The sequence below is a fragment of the Bemisia tabaci genome, chromosome 1 (genome assembly GCF_918797505.1).
Source record: "Bemisia tabaci chromosome 1, PGI_BMITA_v3".
Taxonomy (NCBI): domain Eukaryota; kingdom Metazoa; phylum Arthropoda; class Insecta; order Hemiptera; family Aleyrodidae; genus Bemisia; species Bemisia tabaci.
In genome coordinates this window covers 17,282,482-17,303,353 of record NC_092793.1, presented here as the reverse complement: position 1 = coordinate 17,303,353, position 20,872 = coordinate 17,282,482, and the positions used below count along the sequence as shown (strand labels likewise).

The 20,872-nt window shown below is 34.6% G+C and overlaps 2 protein-coding genes across 2 annotated transcripts in view; one reads left to right on the top strand and one right to left on the bottom strand.

The window, feature by feature from the left end:
• The window catches only part of LOC109038149 (uncharacterized), a 20,065-nt gene extending 13,732 nt beyond the window's left edge, over positions 1-6,333 (top strand). Inside the window, exon 10 of the mRNA XM_019053117.2 lies at positions 1,417-6,333. Coding sequence (XP_018908662.1) covers positions 1,417-1,513 — 97 coding nt within the window. The 3' untranslated portion in view covers positions 1,514-6,333. The remainder of the gene's footprint in view (positions 1-1,416) is intronic.
• Positions 6,130-20,803, bottom strand: Erk7 (Extracellularly regulated kinase 7). The gene is made up of 10 exons (XM_019053125.2): positions 17,834-20,803; positions 17,317-17,536; positions 16,035-16,165; positions 15,056-15,228; positions 13,967-14,106; positions 13,014-13,209; positions 11,468-11,638; positions 10,308-10,504; positions 9,505-9,710; positions 6,130-8,916 (listed from the first exon to the last, which is right to left on the bottom strand). The coding sequence occupies exons 1-10, from the start codon at positions 17,927-17,929 to the stop codon at positions 8,563-8,565; spliced, it is 1,884 nt and encodes a 627-aa protein (XP_018908670.2). The 5' UTR covers positions 17,930-20,803; the 3' UTR covers positions 6,130-8,562.
• Between the last annotated feature and the right edge of the window lie 69 nt (positions 20,804-20,872).

The window sequence follows — 20,872 nt, the reverse complement described above, 5'->3', positions numbered from 1 at the left end:
TACAAATGGGCAAATGTACTAACCTCCATAATCTATTTTCAGCCACCCCGCGCGGCACTCCGGTCTTTACAATGTTGCTAGACTGTCTTTGTGAGATCAGCATTAATCCCCTCTTTTTTTTCCCCAGCAAATCAAAATGTATGAAAAACCATTTGATACTTAAATGAATTGATTAATTCTTGATCTTTTTATCTATAATAGTATTTTCTAAAAAAAAAAAAAAAAAAAAAAAAATTGAAAAATTTCAAAATTTGAATGTTAGAAGGTAAAAAATTATTTATTCGATTTTTACTTCGGCCAACACAGAGGTTGGTTTCGGTCAAAAATGGGTAAAAACTAAAAATATTCAATTTGATTCTAATTCGAAACTTTTTACAAAATATTCGATTTGATTCCAATTAAAAAAAACCACATTTGCACAGCCCCAACGTTAGGTTAGGTTCGTATCCTTCTCCTAAGGATTCTGCCATCACTCACCAACCACCACTCTGAAGTGTTCACATTTGTAGCTCCATCTGTCAAGGAGAATCCAAACTACAACTTTCCGACAGTGTGCACTCCAATTTGCTTGTGTCACAGAAAATTCCTGTCGTGGAGCATGCATTCCGAATCTAGCTCAGTAATGAAAGGGTTAAAACAAGGGGTGTTAAAATTTTATCTAGATTTTACTGTGGAATATCTTTCCTTGGAGTTTAGCCAAGCAGGATTTCTGTGAATCAGAGAAGTCCAGAAAAGTAAGGAATTTTCAAAGTCAGAACACACACGTATGGAAACTTATTATCAATAACAGACTAAGTGCCAAAAAATCGAAAATCGTATTAGACATGGCATTTCCTTCCAAGCATCCAGGACTACATGCTGTATAATGGGTTATACAAAACCAATAATGTGTATGACTCGTGAGAGAGAGCATTTATGGTATGTATTGCAGTAGTTTTCAGAAATAAAAATCTGAATAACCCAAAATCAATTTTCTATCACTTAGCCTGTTTGTCATTGATGGTAAGGCCTTATGTAATAATGTATGTATTATTGAATTTATTGTGTGTTATGCACAAATTGAAAACAGCTTTTTGAATGGATGTTAATAAAAGTCGGGGGCGGAGTCCATCAAGACAGTCATTTGATGAGTGGTACGTCTAAAAATTTTGGTGACTGACACATAAAAGTACTTAATTTTTCCCCAGAGAGGGTACTTTTTTTTCAAGTATTCCTCTTCATTAAAAGTAAAAAAAAATGCAAAGCTGCAATTTACTCAAGTTCCCCCTTATTTCTCCGCTTTTATTCATGTTCAATGCTCTAACATGGTGTTTGAACCATTTTCTGCCGCACATTTATTATTAAAGTATAACTTGTTTCTTCTACTTAAAATTTTGAATGCTCCAATTAATTTGAAATTGTTTTTATCTTTTCTAGGGAGCACGATCTCGAAGATTTCCTAAATAGTCTCTATAATAATCCAGATGGAGCAGATTATTCGCGCAGTCGTAAGAAAACAAAACGCAAGAAGTGAAATCTTTTTTCAAAGCTTTTAACCACTTTAAACCCTGTTTTTTGTTGTGCGACTCAAATGTGTATTTTTGTCCTCAAATTTTAGTCCATTTGGAAACATCTAATGTAAGATTCTTACTAATTGATTAAGATGGAAACGTTCATTTTTTTTGCTTGACATGAATCGTCTATTTTAGAAACCAAGCATCTACATGCAAACCTGAAACTGAAATGAGGATAAACTAAGTTTTGCGTTTATCTAGCGAATAAAAGCCAGTCAGTACATTTTAAGATAGCAATATTTATTTGTAGTTGTAAAGAGATTTCTTCTCTTGTTCAAGGTTCTTTCATTATTTTTAGAGTTTCAGTTCCTCTAAGTAATAATATTTTTCTTTCTTTGACATTAGCATAACTTTTAGTTTACCCTGATTTTGAGTAAAAGCAAAAAAAGCGTAATAAAGTTTCTATTTCTGTATTTGTTTTACTAAAGTGCTGCTTATGAGTTTAGGCAGCTAAAATCATAGCTGGCTGAAGTGGAAAAATCACTCTTCTCAATTTTTCAAGTGCACATGTCACGGGCCAATCCCAATGTTTGGCCAATTGCGATTAGCCTGAGCTAGTTGCAATCAACCAGGGTAGGTTTGAATGCGCCCAGTCTTTCTTGGATTTGTCGCATTGTGCGTCGGTAGATTGCATTCGGTCAGAGCATTTTGTGATTGGTCTGAAGGATAATGGGCCAGCTTACTGGAAAATGAAATTGTGGACCACAGAGGGAATTGTAGAAAATGAATTAAATTGAAGAAAAAAAAACAGATCAGTGCTTGTATCACTTGTTCAAGAAAGTTCAGGGCATTTCAAAGACCACAGCTTTGCATTTTTTTTGCGTACGTACACCTATTGATGACGGCAACCTTCAAAACTGTTGCAAAGCAAAAACCCCTCACCTTGAAAATTTGAGATGACTTGGCTGACAGAAAGTAAAGTAACTGCTTTTTATCATCATATGCAAGAAAATAAGAAGTTGTAATTACTTTTGTAAGAGGGATTCCTGTGAATGAGATTCAACCTCTCCCAGTTCCTTTCCCCGTCATTTTTCATTTTGATTTGCGCTTGTGAAGATTAGCCAAAATTTCAGCCTTGTGAAACAATCAAAAGATTGTCGGAGTATCATAGTCAGAAAATTTGATTAATTGTAAAATTGTCTCGGACATTAATTCGCCCTTAGTTATAAGCGGCTCAAAAATAAACTAAGTGCACAATTTGTCTGTACCTGTTTGCACCATTGAATTAAATGTAAAATTCTGCCTCCATTTTAGAAATTGTGCATTCACCTAAGATAAGGGAAGTTTCCTGTTATATTTTTTATACCAAGTAATTGTCAGTGATAGGCTTTTTTTTCATGACGGAAGCTTTTTAGCTGTGTATAATCATTTTTGCACTTCAGTCATCTATGACATGCGTGATTGCATCATTAATCCAGCAGATACTTGGTGTCTTAAATAAATGATTTCATCAATTAACAAGGTTTTGTTGTCTTTGTGTCATTCACTTCATCAATTAATGTGACTCTAGGGCTCTATGTTAAGACTGTATTCTTCAAAGTGTCTGCCATAGCTCCTTCACATGCCAAGATTTTTTCGCCTTGTCTTGCAAGAAGTACAAGTGAATGGCTTGATCCAAATTTTCCCTCTCTGTGAACGTGCATTTGGTCCAGATTTTGTAATATAACTATGACAGTGGATATAGAGCATGTTCTTCCCAAAACTAATTTCAAACAGCTCATCATGGGCAAATTTATCAATAAGGAAATTCATTGAAATCAGCAGCCCCCAAAATTAAAATTAGAAAGCCATTCCTCATTGAATGGTGATTTTCAAGCTTCCAAATGTCATAATGTCTCCTCTATTCTTGAGAAGAATTTATTGGCTCGTTGATCCACTTTATTTTATCAGCTTAATTTATAATGATTCAGTGAACCCTTAAAAATATATATTTATATATATCCAAGTCTTGCAGTTTTCTTCTGGTCTCATACAAATTTAGGCAGTCTGGATCAAAGCTGGCTGACTTCGATGAGTACAGTCCCAGGAACCAAGTCACATTAGCCTTTGCCAAATTTCATTTGACAATTTATTTTTTACAGGAGAACGATTGTGTGGATTCTCATGAAAATTGTGGGGGCTTTTCTCACCAACATGAAGCACATTCCCTGAAATTTTCCAAACAATCAGTCCTACTGTTCCTCTGTTTAAAAAAAAAAAAATAATAATAATAATAATAATAATAAATCGTTTGTTGAAATTTGGCAGCATGGCTCATGTGACTTGGTTTTTTTCTGCCTTATACGGTTCAATATCTCTTTGTCTGTTTTTTCAGGTGTGATATTAACAGCAACACTTTGGTCTTTTTCCGCTCAATTTACCCGTCAGTCCTTTTTTCGCCGGAAGACTGATGTTTTACTATTAGCCTCTCTATTTTGCAACAGTGTATTGCCTAATGAAAAAAAGTAACTTGTACGGACCGAAAGTCTTCCCATCCTTACACTCCTCGAGCCCTGGTTTCGCCTGTTGTTGTTTCTATTTTTAAGTTTTATTTTTTAACAATCCGCAGAACTAATCATTTAATGTCTACAGAAGCGTCATTTAATTTTGGTATCAGTAGAACATAAGGCATTCATAAGGAAATGTCTCAGGAGTTCACTTTAAATTCAGTTTCTAAATCTTCCTGACAGAATTTTACAGTTGATCAGTACAGAATAATGGATGAATTTTTCTGAATCGACTCCTTCATGTCAGCAAAGTGCATTTTTCTCTCTTCAAAACAATGATTCCAAAGTAATTTTGGCAGAAGGAAATGGACGCATTTCTGCCAAACGGAACTATGTGCATTGTGATGTGAGCCGTGTTATGCATAAATTTTAATGGGCCTCAGGGCTCATGTCTTAATGCACATAGTTCTGTTTGGCAGAAACACGTCCAAATGTCAGTCTGAACCAGACCGAGTTTAATAGAAATGGACGTATTTCTGCCAAACAGAACTATGTGCATTATGACATGAGCACTGATATGCCTATATTCTTATGGGTCTCAGAGCTAATGTTGTAATGCTCATAGTTCCGTTTGGCAGAAATACGTCCAAACGTATAAGTTTGAACCAAGAAGAGGATAATTGAAGCCTTTCTGGCTTAGACTCAATGTTAAGGACAAAAATAACACCTATTTGTATGTTCAAAATATTTTTTTCCAACTTGCAACTTGATGCGTTTCTATTGAACTCCGTCCAATTGTTTTATGTTTTCCTTTTGGCAGTCAAATAATCATGTAACCCACAGGCTTTTCACTATTAAACTAATCCATTAACTGAACCAGTAAACAAAGAAACAAGTCATGTGTAATTTTCTCACAGCTACAGTTTTTAGGGAAATGCAAGTGTTCAGACATAAAATTAGGAAATAAATTCTTATGGAAGTCAGCCTAGTGAGGCGGTCATTTCAGTATAGATTTCAAACATAAGTCCTGGAATTGGCATGTTCGTGGTATGCAAATGGGAGTTTTGTCTGAGTAGTATCGTAACAGAGCAGAAAAAACAGGAAGGTAAAACAACTTTTTCCTCTATGTTAGATTCCCTAGTCCTGTGGTTGGGAAAGAAGAGAGGGTTGTATTGCTCTAAATCTGTGTGCTCATTTTGCAAAAGCTTCGCACAAACTTCTGTATTAAGTGTAAAATACAACAGAACAGATTGTCCCTTACTTTAGCTTAATCTTGTGGCGCATTTTTTCAGCGATAATTATGAAAGGCTGTGATCTCATAATGCAATGCTGTAAGAGCCAAAAAGTAATATGTCAAGACTGTAAAAAATTACATGGAGCCGCTCTGAAGATATTCCTAATTTGTCAGAATACGCTGCCAAATCATGAGAATACTTTTTACTCCAGGTTTAGGTTTTTGTGAAGATAACTGTAAGTCGAAGTGACCTTTTAACATCTCAACAGCACAGAACAGCCTTATTGTACAGTGTCATTTCTATGCAGCAGATTTTCCTTGAAACTTTTTGACTTTCAATTATTGTTTACGCCTTTAATGTCAGGAACCCAAAATTAGGCATTAGAGTTATCATCTTAAATATTTTTTCTGTCAAAGGCAAATTTTTATTTTTTGGCACTTATTTGGTGGTCTATACAAGTTTGATGAAATGACTCGCCCTTCACTCCTTTTTAGGTCATGGAGAGATTTTTTTTTATTTTGTGTTCCATTTTTTCATCTTATGCTTGTATATATATATTGAATAGACAATCAACTCCTGATAACTATTTTTCAGTCAGTGTTGTTTTTGATTTCATCTATCAGGGATTGAATTGAGTGAAGATTCAGTGATATCAAGTTAAAAGGTTTGTGTACCTTAACTTAAACAAGGTTTAAAACTAAACTCAATATTCCTTCCTTGAAAAAAAAAAAAAAAATGGACGGATCGATTTGAATCTGCCTAACTAATTATGACAATTTCTAATTTTTCCTATGTTTTATTTTTTGAACAGTAAACTGAGCAACACTGGAACTTGGAATTTTGTCAATATATTCTTCATTTTCTAAGGTACATTCACAGAAAGTGTAGATGCGTTAAGTAGTCTAGTTCTGTGTTAAAACAAATAAAAAAAAACCAGAGAAAATTACAAAAATTGAATTGCTGTCAGGCTTATTCAAGTCCAATCCGTCCATTTGGCCTCTTCAAAGCCTCATCAACTGAGAGGATTTGAGTTCAGTTTGACCTTAGAGTTTCTCCTAATTTTATCGTTTTTTGTGATTCTTTGTAATTATATAATTATATCATGCTGATAATGAAGAATTTTGTGTCTTGTACTTTTTTCGTTATCCCAGGGATGTAGAAAGTTCAAAATTGTTCGTTTTGTAGTCTTTTTTCCAATAGTGTTCTCTAGAAGACGTTCACCAAAACAATTAATTAGAAGTTCCACAGACTAAATTTGAACTGAAGCGTACACAGCTTAGGTGTGTGCGGTTGAAAACTTTCCTCTCAACCTCTCGTTTTCAGATTTTCTTTTCTAAATGGGCCTGTTGCTAACTTTTGCAAGAGCATAAATGAGATGTGTCATTCATTGAAAGCGTCTTAAAAATCACAATGAGCGCATCGGCAAAGTGTGAAATGCACTCCTTACTTCACAATTTGTGTAAGAAATTTGCGTTTTTTCGAGCTTCCCGCATCACAAATATTACCACGGCACAGGTGAACATTTTGTCAGAGGAGCCACTCCATTAAACCCCTGCTCACAAGGATACTACGCAGTATTCAACATAGCCGGCGCCAATCCACCAAAACACTTGTGACGGGAAGATGATTCTAACCACCTGATAACAATCAGCGTGTTAACATTCACATTTTTCTCGCATTGATAGATATCTACCTTGATTGACCTTGTGCTCTCCTCAACTTGCGCGCGGAAGCGTTGGCCATGTTGAGCGAGGATTGAATGGAACAACTCCTCTAATGAAATGTTCACCTGTGCTGCAGTATCCTTTTTGAAGCGAGAAGCTTAAAAAAACGCAACATTTTTACGCAGATTGTGAAGTAAGGAGTGTATTTCAGAGTTTGCCAATGCGCTCATTGTAGTGTTTTAAGACATTATCTATAGAGAACAACTCTTATTTTTGCTTCAGCAAAAGTTTGCTACAGGCTCTTTGCTTGGAGAGCCTGTTCATTAATTTTGTTGATGGCAGCCTACCCTGGATATTTAAAACTTCAGGGTTTTTTCAACATAATGGATCTTGCACAAAATAATGTTGCCCTGTTCGAAGCTGTGAGCTTTTTTTTCTTCAAAAAAATGAGTGAAAAATGGCATTATTTTCAAGATAATAATATCGCGAAGTGCAGTTTATGCATTGGTTAATATTATTCTGCTATCCGACCTTTAGAGTATAAAAAAGAAATAATTTGTGGATGGCACATTTCGCATGCAATTTTACTGGTCTGTCAAAAATCATCAAGTACTAGGCATAACCAGTTTGTCGTATGTTGTGCAAATGTGAAAGGAAGAGGCTGAAAAGGCAAGCCAACCAGCTAAACCTAATCCACTTCGTAAAAGGGATGATACGACATGCTAGAACCAACTGGGCATAGCCCTTAGCCTCATAGGTTTGGCACTGAAGGATTTTTTCGGAGACGTTTCAGCTTCCTTTAAATGGATAAGTTCATTTTGCAGGAATTTTATTTCCAGAAAAGCTATCTGGAAAATTTATCTTAGTTTTAGGGAGCGATATGTATAGGTGTTATGAAAAGTTACAATATTAAAAGTACAAAAATGCTATTTTATTTTAAAAAGGAGTTGCAAGAATGCCTGAAATACTCATTCTAAAATTGGAACAAACAGAAGATGCCTGACTACATTTCATGTTGCCTAATTTTCTCTCATTTTTCTTCTCCTATCCCAGAGTTGCGGCCATTTTTTTGGATCCCAAGAGCTCCATGTAACCTAGTGTCCATCCTTTTACTATGAAGGTATTCTGTAATAAATACCTACTCATAGAATTTCAAGTGAGATTTTCTCGGTTTCCTACCAGAAAAAGAAAACATGAAAATAAATTAGGCAACAATCGGAGCAGTTAAGTTGGTTCCAGTTGAGATTATATACGATAAACATTGCTGTTAAGCATCTTGAGTTTAAGAAGTCATGAAAAAAGGAAGAGAAATATACTTACTCAAAAAGACTTCATTGACAGAGTCTAAACAATTTCAGTTGTAGTTAAAGTGATTATTGAAAAAAACCTCAAAAAGTTACCTAATTCTTTAACTTAAGAATCAAAAGGATTCAATAGTTGATGCAAAAAAAGTCCCCACCTTGATGACAAGACATAAAAGACTTTTATGGAATTTTGTGGAAATACAATTTCACTAGATGGGGAAAAAGAGTTCTGTTCATTAAATTTAAAAGGCATCAAAAAATAATGATAGAAAAATATAAAAATGAAAAATTGAGGATATTACAATGGGAATTATGTAAAAAAGACTTTGAAGAACTTGATATGTTAGAATACTTCCGATAAATCTGGAAGGAAGAAATCTTCAACCTCCATTTTTACTGAGCAAAAGGTTGTAGTTCTGTATATCAGCCGGTAACTTGAAACTAGTGACTGCAGGGTTCAGGTACGGATACAGAACAGTTGAGGACATTTTTTTCCTGGAAACTTGAACTGGTAAAGATGATATGTTCTTCTGGAGTGAAGTTACATGAACCCCTCGCTTAAAATTACATGATTTAATCTGACTTCTATCAGCTGCTACATTCTCATCAACGTTACTTTTTTTACCCTCTAGCGGATGCCTATACACAGGGCATAAAGACTTGGCTCGACTCAATGACTTTGTTTTCGGAAGCAGCAGTTTTTCATTCAACTTGTTTTCACTCTTTGCTAGGGCCTGAAAAGACACAGAAAGATAAATTGTACAAAGATAAGAAGGAAACCAATGAAGCAAATCAGATAATACGTCTATGGCCAAAGTGTGAAACCATGTATCTCCATTTGTGACGTTGCAGATTTCTTGTAGTACTTCATTTTTTTTTAAACTAGGTGCCGTAATTTGTTGAAAACTTCTTTGATTTTCCTTCTATATTAGCAAAATAGTCTGTACATGTCAATTCCTAACTCTAAAATTGGCTTGTTTCTCTTCAAAAAGATAAAATAGGAGCAATAATTATGAAAACCAACAGTGTAGATATGTGGTTTTGCACTTTGGCCACCGATGTATCAATAATCAGTCTAGGAATTTAAAAATTCAAAATGATCATAAATTCCAAAATATGCTTGCATTGTGATTTCTTATTTCTGTTTCTTTAGAATAAAAAACTACCCTAATTTATGTGAACGACTTTTCTAGACATTCTCGTTTGTTTTTAAATATGATGAGCAGAAAGTGTAGCTAAGAGCACTAGAAGAGTTAAATTGCTTGCAACTTATGCTTGGATGTACTACAAAATATTGAAAATGATGAGAGACACCGACTAACCGCCTGAGATATTCCCGTCATTGAGGCATATTCTTGAATTGATGTTAAGTAAGTTTTGCCTAAGTTTTTCAAAAATGCAGCTTGGTTTGGAGTCCGTTCCATGGCAGGTAAAATTGAATCAGTTGGAGGAGGTAATGATTTTGATTTAGACTTGACTTTGAACGACTTTAGACTTGCTTCTCCATCACTAGAATGTTTCAAATGACCTGGAACAAGCATCAGAGTAAAATGAAGGTTCTTTTCAATATAAATGACCTAATTGAACAAAATTCTAATGATTTTCTTTTCGTGTCAAACAGTTAGTTATTCAAAGAATTAGTTTATACAATTTCAAAAGTTACAGATGAGGTTTGGCGGAGATGGGAGCTTGAAATTTTAAATTGATTAAAAAAGCTTAAATTTGGTTTTGGGAACCCCCCCCCCCCCCCCCATCCAAAAAAAAACTAAAGTTCCATAAGTTAAAAAAGACTTTTTTCTAAGTATTTTACTATATTTAATGAATTCAAAATGTTGATAAAATCTTCTACATCGTAATGAAAAAAAATCCTCAAATTCCATATTCAAGAATTGCACTTTTTCCAAATCGCAACTTCCATTTAAACTATGTAACAGGGCGGCAACTGAATTTAACCATCCAAATTCCTTGTCATTTTTTACAGGAGTAAAAGCAAAAAAGGACTTATTGGTGCCCAGTTAAATCCTTTCAGATCGTGATTCCATTCATTAAAATATGACATGAAAAATAATAATTGAAATAATACTCTGACATAAATGCTAAGGAGCTATTAATAAGAAAAACTTACCAAGTTTTGAGGTCCTATGTGGCGGGTGCGTTGCTGGATGTTTCAATGGCTGAATGTCTGCAGCAGTTAAATTGTTGGTTAAGCAATGTAAGTAGCCAGCTTGCCGTTTCTTGCTGGTAGATTTGTGACTTGTTGCGTTTTCATACTGCATAGTTGAATACACATTGGAAAGCAGAGGCTCTAAAGATTTCTTGTTACTGGAAAAATAATGCACAGTTAAAATAATACAAATTTATTCTATTTTTATCTTGTACAATGCTAGCTTCCTGGATTTTCTTGTTTCACACAGCAAAAATAACTAAGGTTACATTAACATGGAACTACAATGGTCCGAGGACAAAATTTTCGTGAAATTAACATGTGGCACTACATAATATTTTTAAGATGAAAGAAAAGCATTGATTACTTTATTTTTTATGAGAACACCTACTGATCTAACTTTTCGAAATTTCTAAAATTTTAATAAAAGAAAAATGTAATCAGTAAATTATAAAAAATATAAATTTGATTACATTAAATTTAATAAGTTCATTTCTGTATCATTCAAATCAATTACGAAAACTTTTTATTGCAAAAAAAATGTTTGTTAATAAAAATAAACAGCTACAGTATGTCGCTACATAAATAAATTACTTGTATATGGGATGTCTCAAATCAATGTCAACGCCATTAGGCGGGATCATTGGGGATCAATTCTTCGGCCTGAAATAAGACTAATTTCTTTGATGACATTCTTATGTTTGAATCATTTTATGAGAGTATGTGGCCTCTCAAAAGTTTCAAAAAAAAAAAAAAAAATTGAACTTTGGCCATAGTTATTCAAAAAGTTACTTAAAATTTGGGACAGAAAGGTATTTTCATGCATTTTATCCATTTATTTCTGGTGACATAAAAAGTAAAAACTGAAAACATGAGGGTTTTCAAGGGACTCACTGAAACTGTATTCCCTTAAAATGGCTTTAACAAAAATATTTCATGGAACAAAATGTCTTACTTCAGTTTAGGGTATCGGTTTAAAGTTAAAAGTTTCCACCATTCGATTTCGACTTAATATGAGCTATTATCTTGCGATAGTTGGAGTTTAAATTGTAGTCACTCTATTGTCTATTGATTGATTTTTATTTGATAAGTCTATGATTGTAAACGCAGGCAATGCTTACACACAAGGATCCGAGCTGCAAGACCTGATTTTGCGTGCCTGGCGTTCCTCATTTTGCGAGATGGCATCATTGATTTTGTTGCGGTAATAGTCGATTGAGAGGCGGACATCATCTCTGACAGGCAGGATTACAGAATGGCCTAGAGAAGTCTCTCCAAGCGGCTCGGAAAACCTGCTCTCATAATCAGAAAAATGATTCATTCATCAAGAGCAATTCCCAGAAACACCAATTTTAAGCACTGTCAAAATCTCCTTGTACTTCTTTTAAATTGAACACATATTTTCAAACTGTGCATAGAATTGTGCATAAAATGATGAGTTTTAGGTACAAACAAAAATTTTCTTTAAATATTAATATGATGTATGATAAGGTCAAGCAGAATGGTTCTTAAGGTGGAAAAATAAGATACATACCGACAGAGAAATTCCCAAACCACATCTCTCGATTGCAGTGTTTAAAAATCTCCGCTCCTATTTTATTTTTTCAAAAGTGAACGAATCAGCACCATTCCTTGAAGTTTTCCCAGAATTTACTTCTCACAAAGAAGGAAAATCAAAGAAATTTTTGAGAATTCACATTGAGTAGTTTACCATATAAAAAATAAAATGTGACAAGAAGTCTGAAACGTCGCAGAACGAGAGACATAGTTTAGAAGTTTCACCATCGATACACCACAGTTTGGAGTGGTTAATTGTGTATCGTAAGACGCAACAAGCATCCAAAAATTGCCTTGTTAAGAAATTTTAAATTTAGAAAACGATCAATCAGAGATTTGTAAAAAATACGGTTGTACTTTGCTAGGGCAAGTATCTTCTTTAGAAATGACTCATTTAAAACGCTTTTAACATCACTATTTGTGCAAGATATGCCCTGAATTATTACCAAAAGTACTTGAGCGTATTAGAAAGCAATAAAAACTAAAAGCCAACGTTTCCATTGAAAAAAAATCGAAACCTTTAAGTTTAATGTTATTACTGTATTTATCGATTAAACCAGTTTCTTCAATGCACTGAACAATCAGAGTTTCCTCTGAGGAGTGCATCTTGCCTTAATCCATTCAATAGGTCAACATTTCGTTGGCGAGATTCCCAAACCATGTATCTCAGTTTAGGACGTTGCAGACATACTTTATTTTTCAAACGGAAAACTACTCAAAGTCAATTCTTCAAAACTTCCTTGATTTTTCTTCTGTTTGGGATGGAAATTCTGTGAAAACTTCAAAAAATGATTTTCATTTGTTTCCTTTCAAAAAAATAAAATGGAAGGGGAGATTTTAAAACACCCCAAACAAGATAGGTTTGGGAGTTTCACCGTCGACTTGTTTTTTTTCTTTTTGAAATTGATACCTCCAACTACAAAAATGAACCAAGAATATCCTTCAAATGTTCAGTTTCCAGTGTTCTACAGATGTTAGCCGCGTCTAACTATTTTACTTTGATATTACACAACCACATTTTGACTAATACCATGTAAAAAAACAGTAAAAGTTTGAGCTTTGAAACTGTTGATTGCAAGTTTCATTAGAAAACACATTTTCTAAACTCACATTTGGACATAGCTGTGCTCTAAAGCATCAGCAGCAGTAATTCGATGGTTTGGATTAAGGGTTAGAAAGCGATTGAGTAAATCTAAAGCATCAGCTGAGACAGTCGGGAGCAAACTTGACAGAGAAGTAACTTTGGAGGGGGGTGGAGCCTGCTTCAAAAGAGAGCTTCCGTATCCAGAACAAACGCTATCCACATCTGGAAAGTAAAGTGCAACTTTCATTTTAACACATTATTGATCAATAAAGCAATGATAGTGTGAGCATTCATGGGAAAAGGAACCTTGTTGCTGCAAACTCAAAATCTAGAAAATACAGCAATGAATATTGATTCCTTTCTCCCCTGTGATCTAAAATTGAACAATCTAGAAAACAAATCAAATCATTACTGAGAAGGAAATATCCTTAAACATAAAATAAGATTTGAAATCATTTGTGCCTTCTGACCCGAGTTTGTTCCATATCTACATCCTTGGGAGTTTTCTGCTTTAGAATCAAATCAATACTAAAGCAATTCAGTTCAAAAGCTTCATGATATTTTACTGGTCTTGGCAACTCTGCCTCATCAAAATTTGGTTAAAAGAATTCTAACTTGGTAATTTCTGCAAAGCCTATCGGCTTTGTTGAAACACTAATAAAACAGTGACCAGATCCGGTTACTGTTTTACCAGCAAAGGTAGCTAGGAAACCGAGCTGTGTTGTGTTGCCAATTGTTGGAGGGTAGGTGACTTGCCTGGATGTGGCTACCGCCACTCATAATATTCTTTATTTTGATACATTTCCTGTTACTTCTGTATTTTATACGTTATATCTCCTTAATATGTTGATTTTTTAAATTCTATCATATTTTGACATAGAATTTGGGAGAGAAAAAAAAGAACGCTTCAGCTATCATCTTGTCTGATGCTCTACTTTTAAAATAAATGGAAAAAAAATTAGACTGTAGATTTACAAACCGTTGGGTGAGACAGGTCCCAGAGTGTTGATGATAAGTTCTAGTTGATTCACAGTTGAAGATCCAGGAAACAAGGGCTTGCCGAGAAGCATTTCTCCTAGAATGCAGCCAACACTCCACATGTCAATACTTTTGCTGTAACTGATGACAAATAAAACTGCTTTATTTCCACTTCATAATTGAAAGAAAATACTTAAAGAGAATGAGTTATTGGAACAGTTCCTACTTCCAGCGAGGCAAACAACCCTGAGATATCATCATAAACAGTTCAAAGAAAGAGGGACTAAACAAGAATAGTGCAGTGACAATATTGTACAGGAAAACGATTTTGATCAAGTTTACATACAAAATTTGGTGAAAAATGTGCTCTTGTATCAAATAACGACGAGTTTTTAGTCAAATTTACTTGATTTTTGTGAAAAAGAGGGGTATACTGTACAGTTTGCAAAAATGATCAAACACTTTCGAGTCGTAGACTTGGCATAAGAGAATTTTACTGGCATTTTGAGCTGTAAGCTTAAAATTTTCTCTTACTTTATAATGACAACCTTAGGAAAAAAAACATCTTCATCATGAAGGAATTTTCCAGTCCACATGCCTCAGTAATTCTATTGAGCGCAGATAGTTGTGATAAAAACTTCTCTACAACAAAAAATTGTGAAATCCGTTGCTGAATCATAGTAGGAAGAGTACTGTACTTCAATATGAATTGACTTTTTGAGGTAATTTCTTTGTCAAAAACAAACTCTCCACTAAATTGTGGTACCAACACCTGAATTTTTACTCTTCTAGCCCGTTTTTTTGGCAAACAGTCAGGGATAAGTAGCTTTGGTATAATGAAGTAATAAAGTGATAAATGATGGAATTACAACAGGAAATAAAAATTTGACATTACAGAGATTGGTGACCACAAATTTAAAAGATTTTCATCAGTTCAAGTGAACAATAGAAAAAGAGGTTAATCAACATAGTAGTACTAAAAATCTCAATACCGACGAAATTAAGCTAAATTGGCTTACTTACACTGTTTACTGTGGAGCCTTTTAGGCCTTATATTAAATAATCAAGAGGTTACAAGCTTAAAACTTACGTCTTTGAGGCGGCCAAAACTTCTGGTGCACGATACCACCGAGTTGCTATGTAATCTGTTAGCATGGCTTTCAGCACAGGTTCATCCTCATTTTGATTAGGCGCCACTGACCTGGCAAGACCAAAATCAGCGATTTTGCAATGGCACTGACTGTTTATCAAAATATTCGGTGGCTGAAAATTAGGAAAGTTAAAAATATCAATTTACAGCAATACAAAAAGAATAATTATTTTTTATTTCAGGATGATATGATTTGATTAGCCATCTACCAGGAACCAGGCAAATAACGCGATGCTATCTAAAAGATAAACTTTTGCAGCATTAATGCAGAATCTTTTCATGACATTAAAACACATTTTCCTAACTTCACGTTTTGAATGAGTCCCAAATCAAGTTGATCAATTATGCATGATGCATTCTAAATAACATATCGCCAGTAAAACTGCAGGAACGCGTATATTTTTTGCCATGTCTCAAAATATCTTCATTCAGATTTTATTTTATCACAGGAGAATAAACCAACCCTATTGCTTGAAATTTTTGCAGATTATTCTTCTCACGGAGAAGCATAATTAGAGAAGTTTTCAAGAAGTGATAGTGAATATTTTCCCATTTAAGAAATAAAGTATGGCTGGAAGTCTGCAACATCGCAAACTGGGATACACTTTCATGCAGTTTCAATGTTGATGTTGCTAACACCCTCCAGGTTCTCATTAAATTTTTTTGCTCCCCTGGAAGCAACAGAGGATAAAATAATTTCCTATCTCTCTTGGTTGAATGGCACCTGTTGATAGTGTTCAAAACATGAAAAAGAGCTCTGCTGGCTGTATCTGGAAAGAATGAGAACTAATTGCTCTTTTTGCCAGTTTTTGAGTAGAGATAAACAAAAAAAGTTTTAGAGGTGTAATAAAAGGGAAACAACATTTCCCCTCAACGATACCAAGATAATGACAGGAAATAAGAACTATGAGACATTCACCTTGAGGTCTCGATGAATTACATTTCCTGAGTGGATATATTTTAACGCCTTCAGCAGCTGATAGATGATAAACCGTTTGTGGATGTCTTGCAATATTTTTTCACGTTTTATGCACTTGTGAAGGTCAGTCTCTGCAAATAAAACAACTGTTATTTTGAGATGACCTCAACCTTGAATGAAGGATGGATAAAGAGAGAGATTCAAGATACAAAACAGATAATTAGAATTGAGCAATTAGAATTCTGAGGTGCCTAACAGAATTTCCGTTTCAGAAGAATCTTTAGTACCTCAGAGAACAATTTGATAAGTGCAATTGATAATTTCTGAATTTCAGGAAATTTCTTCAGTAATCTCTAAATATCACATCATGCGGTAGTGCGTCAGATATTTGTACACGAGATTTGATGGAGAAACACTTTGAAATAACTCACTAAGTATGACCAGAATGGGGATCAGAAATTTTCTAGCCATTCGATTTGCAATATTCACTCGAGACGTACTTTTAAAAAGCTATTTCAAAACGTTCCTGAGTCTGATCTTGTGTGCTAATATCTATCAGCATGGTGCAATGCTTGGATATTCGAAAACACTTTCTGAAATCCAGAAATTATTAATGGATCTTCAAAGTGCTGAAGATCCACCTAAGCAGGAAAAAAAATCATTATTTTTCTCAAAGAAATTAAAAACAATAAACAATGTTTTGTTTGGAGGAACACTATAGGTTTATATTCCATTTACTGCTCTATCTTATGGAAATTGAAATTATGAGCAATTCAAGTCCTTAAGACAGCTGATACGGGCTGATTGAAGAATTTTCCTTAGTTGAGGGGTTCGACCCTAGAAGGGCATGATTGAAAAATTTTTATTTTGAGCAAAACATGTTTGATGCTTAGAGAAAGCGGCTTTGAACATTTTGGCCTCTAATTCCGTGCATATCGCGTGTATCGAATCATCATAGACACATAGAAACTGTATTATTGATTTTCAAAACGAAGATAAATTTTACAATATGCCTTTCTATGGGCAAACTCTTCCATTAATTACCTATAGGCTTGAATTTAATAACAAATAAATGTTATTGAAAATTATGATAAATTTTGCCAAGATCAGATAAAACTTGAACAAACTTTCAGCAAGCTTACAAAAGAGAAGTTCGAAAATTTAATGCTTAAATCAAGGTCTCCCTTGCATGGCTGAACATATGGATACTATTTATAAAATTTAAGTTATAGATACAAAGACTTTAATGAGGCTTATTTGAATTTTAGTAGCTTTTACTCACCAACATATTCGAATACCAGATAAATGTCTGTATTGTTGTTGGCCCGATGAACATTTAATAGTTTCACAATATTGGGATGATTACGGAATTCCTGGAGATAAGCAATTTCACGAAAGGTTCTTTGAGCATCAGTCGGATTTCTAAAGGCATCATAAATTTTCTTAACAGCAACTGGTGTTTTATTCTTTCTTTCAAAAGCCTTCCAGACGATACCATAGGCCTGGAAGATGAGAAAATTAGCATTAAAAGGATATGATTAGACATGATGTATAATTTCTGATGTCATAAAATTTTGACTTATTTTTTAACTGATAAATGGCTTACTTGGAATTTTTTCTTCTTCCATCTATTCTCATCATGTGATGATATTCTTTCTTGGCCTCCAGACATGAGTTCGAACAAAGATGTCATAAAAAAATGTTATTATAGATCTTCTTAGGATAATCATTTTTTCTTCATATATTCTGGTGCTCTTGCTCTCTTAAGGTAAACCAAAAATTCAATTTGGAAGACTCACCCCTTTGCCAATTCGACGCTTCAAATCATACTTCTGAACAATATGCAAATCGACATTACAGACACTACTTTTCACAAAACTGCTCGACATTATCATTCTCTGATGCGTGGTGTAATGTCAAGATACTCTCGAATAGTAATCTCATTGGCAGCTTTAGGGGTGCCAAAGACAGGGCAGCGCGAAGTTGAAACCGAGCAGCTAACAAATCAAGTAGAATACCTCTGGCACCAATTACACAAAAAAATAAAAATTTGCAGTTCACAGATAATACTCCACATGAGTTTGAGAGGTGAATGGACTAAGGGTACAGAGGTGAATGAGATAGGTATTTATGCTGGTTGCCATGACAACATAGACTCATCCGTCAGAATCCTTACAAAGTTTGTTTACCTGGAGTGACCTTGAATATGAGGGGAGAAAGTATCCATAAATTACTAGATCAACTTCATCCTTTGCAGCAAAAGGGTGCGAGTACGATATTCCAGGCAGTAATTTACTTTCAAAAACTTTGAAAACTTTAATACTTTAAAACTTGAACTGAATACTTTTAAACTTTTAATACTCTGAAAAAGCAAGTGCCTTCCACTGCCAGCTTGTTTGTGCAGATAATTTAGCAAAAGGCAGTCCTACTAAAATTCATTACTCAAGAGGCAAGATTCATTCGACAATCGAGGATACAAAAATCATTGTTTGGGGAAAAACTTAAAGGATCTTCACGATGAGCATAATAGGAGGATGGTAGAAAAAGAAGGGTACAAAAATGATTGAAAGCTCACCTAATTTTTAGATCTCTACTTCCAGTGACAGGTTACTGTCTACTGGTCCTTCTCATTGAGTTGTATATATTTTCAGTTGAGAAGAGAAAACACCTTAGACCATCTGGACTGTGTGTTAAGTCTACTCTCTGCACTAACCTGCAGCCCAGAGCCTCCTCCCCCCCCCCCTTTCCAAATGTTCCTGATTTCCTAGAATTTATGCTGTTAGGGTGCTCAGATTATGACCCTGGAAGTTGCATCACAGTGTCAACTACACAGTTCAGTGGTGTTGACCTGGACATATCGCATATTTTGAAAATTTTAACGGTGAATAGGTTATTTGAAAAGCCCAAAGCCAATAATCTTACAAGATATTCATTACAGGGTTACCACAGAATTTAGAAAATGAAATCCCCAGACATTTTCCTGATTTCCCCAACACATTTTGCTGAAATTCCCTGACAATTGAAGATATGTCAGATGGTTAAAAGACATACGTAATTAGAAATAGTTTTTAGGCAAAATTTGTTGTAAGACACGTCAATTTATGCTCTAAAAAGTAAAAAAAGAAAACTTAGTTGACAATTTTTTGCTGAATTTCCTCGTTTCCCTGACTGTGGCAACCCTGTCATTACATCATTCTTCTTCCTCAAGAATCGGCTTAGGAAAAAAACGAATACTACAGATAATTGAAAGATATAGAAGCAAAAGATGAAATTAAATGCCTTGAAGAACATTTTTAAGTTGGTAAAATTTGTGGAGACAAATGTTAGAAAAAATTTTTTAAAGGATAGCTGCCCAATCAAGATTGTATTAGAAAAATTGTTATTCTTGGCAGATACTGTAAGCATTATCGAGAGGAGTGTCCAAACACTGCCTTGATGGCGTTGACTGCTGAGTGGGGCAGTGGCAAGGAATTTTAGCAAGATTATAATGCAGTTACCTACATAAATTTTGTGGAAAAACCAAAAAATTCATTGAAAAGTCCAAAAAAACATTTCTAAGGGGAGAAAGAGGAGGTCAAACCGGACAGATTAAAATTCTTCCAGCTGACATAGCAATACGGTGCCTGAGGCTGAGTTCAGTTAATTAGCAAACTCTGATTCTTCCGCCTGGCTACATCATAAGCGCCCGCCAAAGTATTGGTTCAAATGAACCCCATTACTGGCATTTTCAAAATGGGTTTTCGTCGCCATTTAGCGTTAAAAAATCATAATAAGTTTCTGGTATCTAAGTTCACTTTGGACACTCTGAAAATGAAATAAAATAAAGCGGATGTCCCTGAGTCGGTGGCACTAACCCATTTGGACTCCAAAAAGAGTAAAAGAATGGGCCTGCTGCAAACTTTTGCCAGAGCAAAAAAACGAGTTGTTCCTATCAGTAAATGTCTCAAAAATCATGATGAGCGCATTGGCAAAGTTTGAAATGCACTCCCAACTTCACAATCTGTGTAAAAAATTTGAGTTTTTTTGAGCTAACCGCTTCAAAAACGATACTACTGCACAGGTGAACATTTCGTTACAGAAGGCATTCCACCCAACCCTTTTGCAATACCCAACATAGCTAATGCTTCTGCGCGCAAATTTCAATCGGGAGCACAAGGTCAACCAAAGCGGATCTTTATCAACGCGAAGGAGTCGTGAATTTAAACTTGCTAGATTGTTAACAAATGGTTAGAATCTCGTCCAGGCACATGTGTTTTGGCAAATTGGTGTTGGCCAAGTTGAATATTGTGTAGTATCCTGGTTAAGAGGGGTTGGATATAACGACACCTCTCACGAAATGTTCGCCTATGCCGTATGTATCGTTTTTGAAGCGGGAAGCTCAAAAAAATGCAAATTTCTTACGCAAATTGTGAAGTTAGGAGTGCACTTCAAACTTTGCCAATGCGCTCCTGATCATTTGCGAGACATTTACTGATAGAAACAACTCTTATTTTTGCTCTAGCAGAAGTTTGCAACAGGCCCATTGTAAAAATCTACCTGTTAAGAAATCTTTTTTGTTCTTTTGAAGTAAAATTTACCCGAAAAAGAAGTTAAGAAAATTATTGGCATCAAAATTTTGTTCAATTCAAAAATACACTTGTATCGATGCTTAATACAAAATAAACAGCAAAATATTCAACATAAAAAACTTGTTGAAATACGAGGTTGCACTTATATGTAAAAAAGAACAAAAAGGGTTTCCTAACTCACACACTAACAGTTGAAAATTTCTCTTGGAAATTTACAAGTTTCTTAATCTTATTTTTGGACAGATAATGCTACAACAGTATGTTTTCATA

Coding starts and splice junctions, on each gene's coding strand:
- Erk7 (XM_019053125.2), bottom strand. CDS start 17,929: ATGATAATGTCGAGCAGTTTTGTGAAAAGTAGTGTCTGTAATGTCGAT. Junction 17,537..17,833: donor AGCGTCGAATTGGCAAAGGG/GTGAGTCTTCCA, acceptor CTCATCTTCCAG/GCCTATGGTATCGTCTGGAA. Junction 13,210..13,966: donor GGGACCTGTCTCACCCAACG/GTTTGTAAATCT, acceptor TTTACTTTCCAG/ATGTGGATAGCGTTTGTTCT.